The following is a 12,054-nucleotide window of genomic DNA, read 5'->3' on the forward strand; positions in this document are numbered from 1 at the left end:
GGCAGCTGGGTACTCCGGAGATTTCTGATTGGGCATTATCAACGGCCGATCTAACACCAGAGACCCTGGACACATCTGAGCAGGCCTGTGGTGGTTTGGGGGCCACTAATCAAGTGTCACTAGAGGCGATATTTAAGGCTATCTCGGAGCAGCGGCTTGAGGCCAGGGCTGAGCACTTAAAAACTCATACTGCCTGTCGTAAGCTCCAAAATACTGTTCAACGCTTGGCAAAGTCTTGTAATGACTTTACGGACAGAATGGTAGAAGCGGAAGGTCGTATCTCGTCATTGGAGGATCAGGTGGCAAGCCATAAGGTTGAAATTGCAGAGATTCATGCACACAAGGAAGATGTACATGGAAAGCTTGTCGATAAGGAGAATCGATTACGCCGCAATAATTTGCAGGTTCTTGGAATCCCGGAAGGGGTTGAGGGTCAGGACATGCCGAAGTTCGTAGTTGAGCTATTTGGAGAAGCACATCCCGAATTGATAGACTGGAATTGGGCCCAGGAAATTCAGCGGGTACACCGATTCCCGTTTCGTCAACGACCGGCTCGGACTGGGCAAGCTGTACAACATTCACGTGCCATATTGATTTCTTTAAATAATTTTTGGGCAAGGCAAACACGGTATGACTTAGCTAGGCCTGAGAAAAAGAGATCTGGGAAAGGAACTACATTTTTTGTTCGCCCTGATTACTGCCACGCGACCGTAGAGAACCGCTGGCGGCTTCACCAACTAATCGCTCCATTTCAAGCTAAGGGTTTACAGGCTTTTCTTTTACAACCAGCAACTTTAAAAACAGTGCATAAAGGGAAGAATTGTTTTTTCACTTCTGAATCCTTAGCTAAGGAATACCTCAATTCTTTGGATTGATCAAATCATGCAGTGTTTATATGTATATGGGGAATGCTGGATTACTGTTGATCACTGTTAAGCTTTTCTCATTTCTGTTTTCTATTTTTCTTTTAATGATCTTGTACGGGCTACCTGAGCACTGAGACTGAGACTCTCTCACACTCATCGCAAGGGCGATAGGCCCCATTGCCTCTGTTGTTGGGGAGGGTCACTTGTGGGGGGGGAGGGAAGTGTGGGGAGGGTAGGGGGCTCTGGGGTGGGTTCACGGGGTATAGGGGTGGGTAGTTTTTGGGTTTAGGGTATAAAAGGAAAAATGTCAGTTCATAGCAAATGCTACAAGGATGTTCGAGCAAGCTTATATTATATTTTAGTCTTCATGATTAATGTCGACCTATGTCTTAATTTTTGGCTAAATGGCGAGTAATATGCTGCGGATATGTTCATTCAATGTATGTGGTCTGAATAATGTTCTTAAGCGTAGACGGGTGCGGCAGGAAGTGCGGTTAATTAACCCGGACATCATATGTCTCAAGGAAACTCATGTGCCATGGGGTAATTGGAAGATTTTGAACGAACTGGGGTATACGGTATTTGTTACCTCTCGGCAGGCCACTATGAATCGGGGGGTGGCAATTTTGGGACGTCAAACGATAGCTACCACGGGTAAAATCAAAGCCGATAGCCTAGGTCGCTGGGCAATTGTTGAGTGTATCGTTGGGGGGGTCACGACTACAGTTTGTACCGTATAAGGGTCGAATCAGGATGAAAACGAGGTTCTTGATTTTCTGAATGTAGAGCTGGAGATGTGGGGTACTCCTTTATTATTGCTAGGGGATTTTAATATTCATGGTGAGGCTTCTACCTGGGATCCTCAATTTAGAAGATATACTGGCCGCAAACCACATGTTTTTAGAGCATTGCGGCAAGTATTGCTTCAACATGGTCTGGTTGGTGGGTGGCCATTGGTTAACCCGGATGATCCCGGCTATACTTTTTTTTCCTCCCCACATAGGAAGTTCGTTCGACTAGATTACATTTTTTTGCCTAGATAATTCGCCATGGGTGCTCGTATGCAGGTAATGCCACGGATTACATCAGACCACGGCCCTGTGGTTATCGATCTGTCGCTTTTTAATATCCAGCGGGTACAGCAGGCATTTTCGTTCAATAAGAAGCTTATATTTGATGAAGAATTGGCATGTCATATCCAAGACTGGGCCAAGCAGTTTTTAGAATTCAATAGCGGTACAGCGTCTCAGGCGATGGTATGGGCCAGCTTTAAGGCTGGCTTGCGGGGTGAAACATATAGCTTTGGGTGGTCTCAACAGCGTAAGAAAAAAGCTGAAATGGACAAATTGTTGGTTGATTTGAAAAACGCTGAATATGAACTTGTTTTGGCCATAGGAGCACATCAAGATAGTGAATTGGCACAGAATAAGGTTGCGTGAGCTAAGGCTAAGATAAATGGGGTTTGGAGTTATGATATTGCAATCCAGTATAAAATCCATCGCGCTGAGCGATATGAATATGGTGAGTCGGTCGGTAGATGTCTTGCGCAAAGGCTTCGGGGGCGTCAGACAATACAGCGTATCGAGACTTTAGAGAACAATATTATATTTCATTGTATACTCAGGAATATCTATCTCCCGATCAGATTGACCAATTTGTGGCTAGATTTGACTTATCGGTGATTGAACCCGGTGTTAGAGAAGAGTTAGAAGCTCCTATATCTATGCTAGAACTTGAAAGTGCATTTAAGGACCTTGCGCTTGGGAAAGCTGCCGGTCCGGATAAACTGCCGTTAGAGATTTACCGCTTGCTATTTGCCATTATTAAAGATGATATGCTGGCCACTTTTCTTGCCGCTCAAGCTGGAGCTCCCCCTCCGTCGTGGGACGATGCAAACATAGCTGTATTTAAAAAAAAGGATAAGCCCTCATATCTCCCGGGGTCATATAGACCCATTTAATTAATAAATGTAGATGCCAAAATATACTCTAAAATCCTCGCTAGCCATTTAGTTCAAGTTGTACCACTATTAGTGTCCAATCAACAGCATGGCTTCCTTCCGGGTCGCAGTACTGTTAACCATCTACATCGGGTGATTGCTGTTTTAGACTATGCTGCTGTATTCCACCAAAATGTTGGATTGGTGTTTTTAGATACTGAAAAAGCATTTGATCGGGTGGCGTGGGCATTCCTATGGGCTATAATGGGTAAAATGGGGTTTGGACCCCGATTTTTGCTAGCCCTGCAAATTATGTACAAAAGACCAAGGGCCAAGATCTGTGTGATGGGACAGGAGTCAGCATTTGTTTATATCACTCGGGGTACACGTCAGGGATGCCCATGTTCGCCGCTATTATTTGCTGTCTACATTGAACCATTGCTGCAGATGCTAGAAAGTTCCCAGGGTATACAATCTATGGCTATTGGGGATAATTTCGTGTGTGTCTTAGCTTACGTAGATGACATTGCGGTTGTGACATCTGACCTGGAACAAGCATTGGGGGAAATTGAAAATATAACACGAGAATTTGGTAACGTTTCTGAGCACTAATTGAATATTGCTAAAACCCAGGTCGTTTGTAATAATGGGCTATGTCCTAATGACATGCGTGTCACTACTGAAGCAAAGTATCTCGGAATCAAAATTAGGATGTCGCTCCTAGAATTAGTCACTGTGAATTGGACAGATATCTTACAGTCAGTTAAGCGCCAGTTGGAGAGGTTTGAATGTTTACATTTAACGCTAGTGGGGCGGCGAAATGTTTTAAAAATGTGTATTTTACCCAGGGTACTGTATTATTTCCGGACCGTACCGCTTGAGTTGCCACGTCCACAATTAATGAAGCATCAATCTATAACCAATAGATTTCTATGGAGTTGGAAATCCCCTCGTCGAGCGTCCAAATTCATGATATTGCCACTCTCAAAAGGTGGTTGGGGAGTCCCGAATTTTGTTCTTTATTATCTAGCTTGTCTCTTGCAGAACATGACATTTTTGATTTGTGGGGGTGAGGTATATGATAGCCCTAACATTTATTCAATGCTATTAGGTTGTCAATCTCGACAAATGCTGTTACGCTTTCTTGAGCCAAGTTATTATAAAAGAACAAGATTCAAGACTATATTAGCATCATTTAAAGGCTGGAGGGCGGTTCGTAAAATAATTCCTCTTAATCGCATTAATCTCTATACACCTTGTGATTCAACAGAATTACTACCTCCTATATTTTGGGATAGTAATATGAGGACATGGGCGGACAAAGGTATTAGGTGCTTAGGCAATATGATTTATGCTGGTACTATGGTTACATTTGATGATCTAAAGGTAAAATATGGGATTCCTCAGAGTGATTTCTTTAAATACTTACAATTGCGAAATTTCATTTTAAAACATCGGCATACGCTATCCAATGGGACTAATGCCCTGCTAGAAGTTTTGAATAAACCGGCTAAAATAGGGATTTTATATAACAGCTTGCTGGGTCAAAAACGCGATGATATTGATATACAAGAGGGGAAATGGAATAATAGATTGGGCATTCCTGACCAGTTGGTTCAAGTATCTATTGACATGGCTGCAAAGATTACGTTGACAGCTAATTTACGCTCTCAACACTATAAAATGTTATTTATTCTATATCCGGCCAAGATGATGAAGTGGGGCAATATCTATAATTGGAAATGTTATCGGTGCCAAGCTGATAAGGTGGACATGGTACATATATTTTTTGATTGCAGAGTTTTGAACCCTTTTCTCACATCTATTGCACAATTTTTGTCAACTATTTTAAATTTTGATGTGCTGATATCTAGAGAAATGATGATGTTTGGACTCTGCAAAGACATGGCCAGTATGCCACTTTATAATCAAAATCGGTATTTCTTGTTCATGGCTATGTCAGTTGCTCGATTATGTATTGCTTCCATGTGGTTGAAAGATGAGGCACCGTCATATGAGATGTGGCGGGCAAAGTTTTATAACATATTTAATTTAGAATTTAATTTATATCGTATTAGATCATTGAAGAAAAAACAACTGGGGTATAGGATCTGGCAGTCTATGATTGATCAGTTAGCTAATGATAGCCCAAGTTAGGCTGTAATATTTGTTTACTCTCTTGCTTATGATATATATGTATTTTTGAATAGGATTAATGTATATACTTTTTAGGTCTCGTGACCTATCAATGCGCATGCGCATTGAGAGAAGCGAGACTATAGGGCTTTAAACAAAGTTTAACTAACTGTGGCGATTTGGTGCTGTGCCCGTGCGCTTTTAGGTCAATGCGCAAGCGCATTGACCTAAAATGCGCGTGCACATCACCAAATCGCCGTCTGTTCCCTCAGCCGCACTCCTCCCACACCTTTGAAGTGAAGCTTAGCTTCACTTCAAAGGCCCCTGCTGCTTTCACACCCTCTCCCCGATCCGCCCCCTCCCCTGCCCGCCGTGTCGCATTTCTCCTCCCCCCCTTCTCTGTCTTCCCTCCGTCACTCTGCCCCCTCCCCTGCCTGCATTTTACAGACTTCCTGGAGGAGGGAGAGAAACATTTGCTGCTTTAGGCTTAAATTTTGGATTTGATGGGAAGGTTTGTGTTCGGGAAGATGGCTAGAGGGAATCACAGCCACACACCTTTTAAGTGTGATCTTCCTTGTGCCTACTGCCAGGAATATAAACTTTAACCAGAGCCTTTGGCATGCGTGGCTTCTTTTGTTCCAGGCCGTATTTTCTTGAATATTATGCTGCTGTAATTTTCTTTTTTGGTTGAGTTCTGCTTTTTTTTTTTAAATAATTCAAGCCAGCATCCTTTTCAGGAGACTTTGTCATAATCGACCTCTGAATTGTTTTGACCTCTGATTTGTTAAGGCAGATAGCTGAAATATAATTTTGCTACTGCTATCAGTTGGCTAAATACTCAGACGAAAAAGTTTGACTTCACCTTTTAAAGAATAACATTGAAACAGTCATTGTCATAACTTGAATACCTCCCACCTCATCAGTTGTGATAAGCATCAACAGTTTGAACCACTGCCCCTTCAAGTTAGAACTTTTAAAACGTTGTAATTCAAGACCCACATCAAACTGACAGTAGTCTTCTGACTTTGGGGCCTGCCTGCCTTGGACGTGCTTTGCGATATCTAGGTGTGTACAAGGCTTTGGCATGAAGATTTGACATTTTGTACATTGGTTACCTGAAAAACACTTTGTTAGGGGAGCATGGGAGCCCGAGCAATGCGTGTTTTAGTTTGTGGCGTTCGCAGCATGCTGTGCTTGTTTTGCATCCCACAGATGCTGCCTACAAATAGATTTCAATCTGTCCTTCTCTGCTTGTTAGCCCTTCATTAGCCTGCCCTTGTTTCTTTACTAAAGTGTCGATTTTCACTCCAAAACAGCACACTATCACATACTTCCGGTCTGCTTTTGGCCACCCAAAACCACGATTTAAAATGGAACACTTTAGCCTTTTGTACGGTTAGGAAATATTTAGTAGGTTAACTTAAGGGCCTCTACACATTGTTTATGTTTCTTTTTTTGTTTTAGTGTTTTGCTTAGTGACATTTAGAAAGTACACAAAGCACTGTAAAAAGGAGTCAGCCCCCTCCCGCTTTCCACTCGCCCAAAAATTATTATCATTACACTTTACTTAACCGGCTTTAAGTGAAAGCGGGTCTAAGCGGGGTCTATGTTTGATGTTTATTATTGGTTTCGAACTGTTATTTGTTCCCCGGCATTTTGTTTGTATAACAACATTGTAGCGTGAGGGTTTGACGCAGTAAAAATGTTTCCTGCTACAGACTTGTTCAGTTTTAATGCTTCATGTTGTTATTGGCAGTGTTGCCCTGCACATGTCTGATGAGTTCCTTGGTGACGTGTGTCTGTCGTCCCACTCAAGTTAACAGGCAGGCGCTAGACTTTATTTATTTAGCACGTGCTGTAGAGTACAAACTACACCCACGGGTATATTTTCCCTGAAACCGCACTCTAAGAGCAGATCCACCCCTCACTTTCCGTAACTCGAGGAAAGAAGTCCGGTTTTAACGCTTTTATACATTGTAATAATCTTGGTTCAGCTAGAATATTTGCTGTAGCCACTGAAAAGGCCTTCTCTCCCGTGCTGAGCACTTACATTTGGGAACCTCCCACTAAACCTGAGCTTAGAAATTGGTGGGGTTAGTGCCAGGTTAAGTGATGGGAGAGAGGGGGGTTTCTTTAGCCGTTTTAAGACTTTGTGGGAACAGACAGAGATTTGTTATTGATTTTCAAAGCACGTGATCTGGCATATAAAACTGCAGTGCCATGTGCAGTTTGCACGTCTGTTCTCGTGACCAAGCAGCGTAGGGTGCGATGCCTCTTCAGAAGTATGCTGTAAGATGCAGTGCCTGCGCCCAAGGGATTGCACAGCTTTCCAGCGGTGAGCACGCACAGCAAGATACAGTGCCAACAGTGCAATTTGCTCCTCTCGTGCGCTAAGCATGCAGTGTAAGATGCTGCCTTTGCACCCCTCCCTCACTGTGAGCAGGGCAGGCAGTGCAAGATGCAGCTCATACACCCCTCAATGTGAGCAGGAAGTGTTAGAGGCAGGCCTAATACCTATCCTATGAGTAGGCAGTGTAAAACAAGCATTTGCAAGGCAATAGGTCTCGCATTTTCGCGAGTTTGACCTATTGGCATTGTAAATGACAATGGCTTTTATTTATGTTTCAAAAACCAAAAAATAAATAAAAGGCAATGCCATTTACAATAAAAATAGCTCAGAACTCTTGCAAATGCGAGACCTATTGCATTGCAAATGCTTGTTTGTATTTGCTTTGATCATGCTATGAACTGCATAAAAAAAAAATATATATATATATATATATAAAAAAAACTAGCCTTCAGATATCTTTATCTGAACATTATTGTAACAGTAAAAAATGTCTTCTATTGATGCAACGAAAAGCTAGAGACTTTGAATTAATATATACCATGAGAATGTAGTGTAAACACACAGGAATGAGTAAAAAAGACAAAGAATAGAAAGAAAAAGCATTGGCAAGGTATGTATGTAAAGTATTGGTCCACCAGTCCTTGCATTGGAGTAAAACCTCTTTTTAGGTGCAGAAGAAATGGAATCAGCACACATCAATTTTTAATATTATTAGTTAAAGTTCATATGATATCAAGTATCCACGTTGATTTGAAGAAATTGCCAGGTCCAAATTGTGCGCACATACGCTGAGACGATTGCTACTGGCCACCCTGCCTATCAATTTTCATTTCCGCTCTATTATCATCGCACTAAGATGATTGTTTTGACACTAGACCTTTATGTGTCTTAGTGATTCTTTTCATTGTTATTGGATCTTGGATATTAAACATTTATACAATCTTGAGCCCTGAAGAAGTCTCTTCTGAGACGAAACGCGTTGGCTGAATGGCTAAATGAAATGTTTGAATATTGGATTTTATCGACTGCATATATTTATCAATAAAGAAAATATTTTTGACACTACAAGAAAATTCTGGACCTGGCAATTTCTTCAAATCATCGTGGATACTTGATATCATATAAACTTTAACTAATATTATAAAAAATTGATGTGTGGTTATTTTTGGGGCATCGCCCCAATAGGAGGTGTAGAGGGGTACACTTACTGGTTTTCGGGCACCATCACCATACTATTCAGCCATTTGTAGTGACAGGTGCGGGCTCTTGCCTCAACCCTCTCTGTGCGCTTTGCTCTTTTTAGGTGCTTGTGCATGTGTAAACAAGCACATTGCTGTCAAAACACATAAGAAGCAATAATAGATGGTGCAGGCTGACCCACTATCACGTGTATACTGCAGTGGGCAAATGCAAAGTGTGAATGACAGTTGGACAGACCAATGGATGAAAAAGGCTGAACCAAAGCCCCTTTGTATATGCATACATGTATATACCCAAGTACTTTTTTTTATTTTTTTAATACATGAGGCAGGCAAAACATTTATAGCTAGTTAGCCTAGCACTGTATACCCTGTGGGTTTAGTGATTTATAACAAAATCACATCAAAATAAAAAGTGCATCTACAACATTAAACACATTGAGAATCTATGGAAAATATGCCATGCCTGCAAGTTTGGGGCACCCGCACCATCTCCACACCGTCCTGTTATACACCAGACTTTGTGGAAGCCGGTATTGCATCATTTCCAGCAACGCAACGGACACTGCTTTGTCCTCATCATCATGGCCCTTTCCAGTAGAGTCTAATAGGCTGAGGCTGACAATTCTAAATGCCGAAGTTTGAGGTCTGGAGATATCACACCTGGAAATAGCCTTTGACTTCAAACCTGAATCCCATTTCACCAGATCGAACCCGATGAATTGAAGGAGTGAAGTGGGTATCCCTTTGTCTGTGGTTAACCACTGCGAACTGAAAATCCCAACCAAGACTGGGGGCATGAAGTTTGGTACCGTGGGTGACATTCTCGGCTTGAGGGGGTGTGAGGCTGTATATATATATATTTTTTAGTTTTATATAGCGCGAACTAGACCAGAGACATCGGGTATTGGAGCGCTTTACATGAGCACCAGTTTTGTTACAGAGGGACACATTAATTTTTGTTAGGCATGGGGAGATTAAGTGATTTGCCCAGAATCACAGGATGTTGAGCGTCGTTGCCGAGTCGAAGCCAGTTTCCCAGCTTCGAAGTCGACCGCTCTAGCCGTAAGGCTACATCCTCTCCCCTAAATTAAAACCCTCTTCCTTAACAATGACACTCAAGGCCTGGAGGGTCATTAACTGCTCTCCCCAGAGGTGTTTCCAGTACTCCGTACATCGGGTTGCCACCTGAACGGATTTCTACAAGCACCACTGGTATTTTAATGTCCCAGCAACAATAAGTAAATCTCTTAAGGCTGGTATTTTTAACCATTATCTGCACTTACTTCAAACAGCAAATGTGCATAGACAGCACTTTGAAAGTGTTCTAGAGCTGAATTAACGATCCCTGTCTAATATTTAATGTGAAGAAAGGCAAACATGTTGTATTACAAATTAATGCATACGAATTTATTCAAAGTTCTACTTAGCAACATGCCAGGGCCTTTGCAGAGTCTTAAAACAACAACAAATGCCAGGTATTTACCTCTTGGAAAGGTGGCAACCCTAGCACACCGAACACTGGCGCTCCAAAATGTGATGCACTTTTAAACAACGTCCCACTGTTTTAACTAGTGACCATTCACAGCTACTATTTTTCTGGACTAGTCAATTGAGTAAACTAAATAAAACATAAATTGTTTGCTTTACAATTTAGTTTGATAGTTTTGCTAAAAATTCCTGGTAAGCAAATGCTCCTTTCACCAGCCCGCTTTTCCAGGCCCCTAAAATATATACTTCTAGCAATAATCTCTCTAGCGTTCTAGAATAGTGAACCTTGTTTTTGTATAGCGCCTCATGCCGTATGATGTGTCCAACGCGCTAAACATAATACATTTCGTTATCCAGATTTCAGACCTACAGGAGAAAGGCGAGCTCAGGGGTCCACGCGGGTGCTCGTTCCCATTACCTTGTGTACATACGCACGCACGCGCACTCCAGTGGATAAAACACACTGAACTAAACATGACCTAAACTAAAGTCTTCCTTCATAACTCCAAAACCCAAACAGATGGTTGCAAACAAAGGCTTGCCTAACGCTTGCACTCACCGGCCTGCTCATTCCCTTAAACATAGTGTACATTTTCCCAACAGGCTTCAGAAACATAAAGTTGACGCAGCAACCACCGTTTTGGCTACAGATCACGGCTCCTACGTCAAGTGGCGCCGTGTTTTTTCAGACACTTACTGCTATTGAAAAGGCGAAAGCAAATCATTGTTTCCGGTGCCGAAGGCCGCTGCGGGGGTCTCGCTGGCCGTCCTCCCTCTCAGGCCCCCTCTACCGGAGCTCCACGCGCCTCGGGGGACAGGCAGCCAGCCTTGGCCGAGGAACAGACGGGGGCGAGCAGGCGTGCGCTTCAGCAGACTGCTGGCTCCAGCCGCGCACTTCCTTGTTCCTAGGTGTGTGCTCTGCCTCTCCCAAGCATGCTGCCCGCGCGCTCTGCCTGCTCCTCGGCTGGAGCCAGGAGGCCGGTATCCACCCATGCTCCGGCTGCACACACCCCGCGAGGCGCTTGCACCCGCCGCAAGCAGGTGACGGGGAGGGGAAACCTGCTCGACCAGTGCGTGCTGTCAAACAACCCCTGGGAACTTCCAGGGCTTCGTGCTGGAAAAAAGAAATAAACAAACACTGGCAACGTCAATACAGACGGCCTCGACAGGCACGAGTGGTTATTTATTTTTTAACTGTAAGCATATGCCTGAATAAAAGGGGATAGAAAACATGTCACTTAAACGCATAATTGAAATAAAAAATTAGCATTGATTGGATTTGTAGAGAACGGCTAATAAGGGGCTCCTGGCGCTATCAAAATTATAGCAAGGAATCTGAAACTCGCTTCCTCCAAGGCTCCGGACCACCACCTCTATCCGGACTTTCAAAACAGACCTTAATTCTCTTCTCTTCCAAAGACGCTTCAAGGATTAATTCACTCCTTTTCATGACACTCAAGCCCGCTTGGCATTTACTTCAGCTCAATGTTATTAATGTGTGTTCTATACCTGTATTAACCTAATTTTACCACCTCTTATTTTATTTTTTACTTTTTTAATGATCCTGATTGTATTTGTAACTTGTTAGTGTGTAAATCCTTATGTAACGTACTTTTTTATTGTAAAGCTCTCTGACACCTTTGGGTTAAGTCAGCGCTATATAAAACTGCATTCAATAAATAAAAAATAGCATGAGAGATTGGATTGGCCAAGTTTTGAGTTCTTTTTTGAAAGTATAGCAGTTGGGTTGCTCGCAGAGAAATTTTAGAGCGGGAAAGCGGGAGATCTTGGAAAAAGAACATTGTGGAATGTATCTTTCCCAACGTCATATTTAAACAGGCAATTTTAGGCCTGAGACAGGTAAAATACCGCCATTTTGGGGTTAAAAAAGGAGTCGCTTTCCTGAATCGGGTCTGTTGGCATGTGTGCAACGGCAAAGCAGTCTGTGATATTGTTACTAGGTAAGAAAAATAGCGGCCTCCAAGATTCACAAAGGTAATGAAAGGGGCGGCCTCAAGTTGGCAATTTGCAGAACATAGTGGGCAAGCAGGAGAGTAGGTTTGACTCATTTGT

The 12,054-nt window shown here is 42.6% G+C and overlaps 1 protein-coding gene across 1 annotated transcript in view; it reads right to left on the reverse strand.

Moving 5' to 3' along the window:
- Window positions 1-11,084, reverse strand: part of FAM3B (FAM3 metabolism regulating signaling molecule B) — a 269,994-nt gene extending 258,910 nt beyond the window's left edge. The window contains exon 1 of the mRNA XM_078656815.1: window positions 10,679-11,084. Coding sequence (XP_078512941.1) covers window positions 10,679-10,706 — 28 coding nt within the window. The 5' untranslated portion in view covers window positions 10,707-11,084. The remainder of the gene's footprint in view (window positions 1-10,678) is intronic.
- Between the last annotated feature and the right edge of the window lie 970 nt (window positions 11,085-12,054).

Source organism: Lissotriton helveticus, chromosome 8, assembly GCF_964261635.1.
Source record: "Lissotriton helveticus chromosome 8, aLisHel1.1, whole genome shotgun sequence".
Classification (NCBI taxonomy): domain Eukaryota; kingdom Metazoa; phylum Chordata; class Amphibia; order Caudata; family Salamandridae; genus Lissotriton; species Lissotriton helveticus.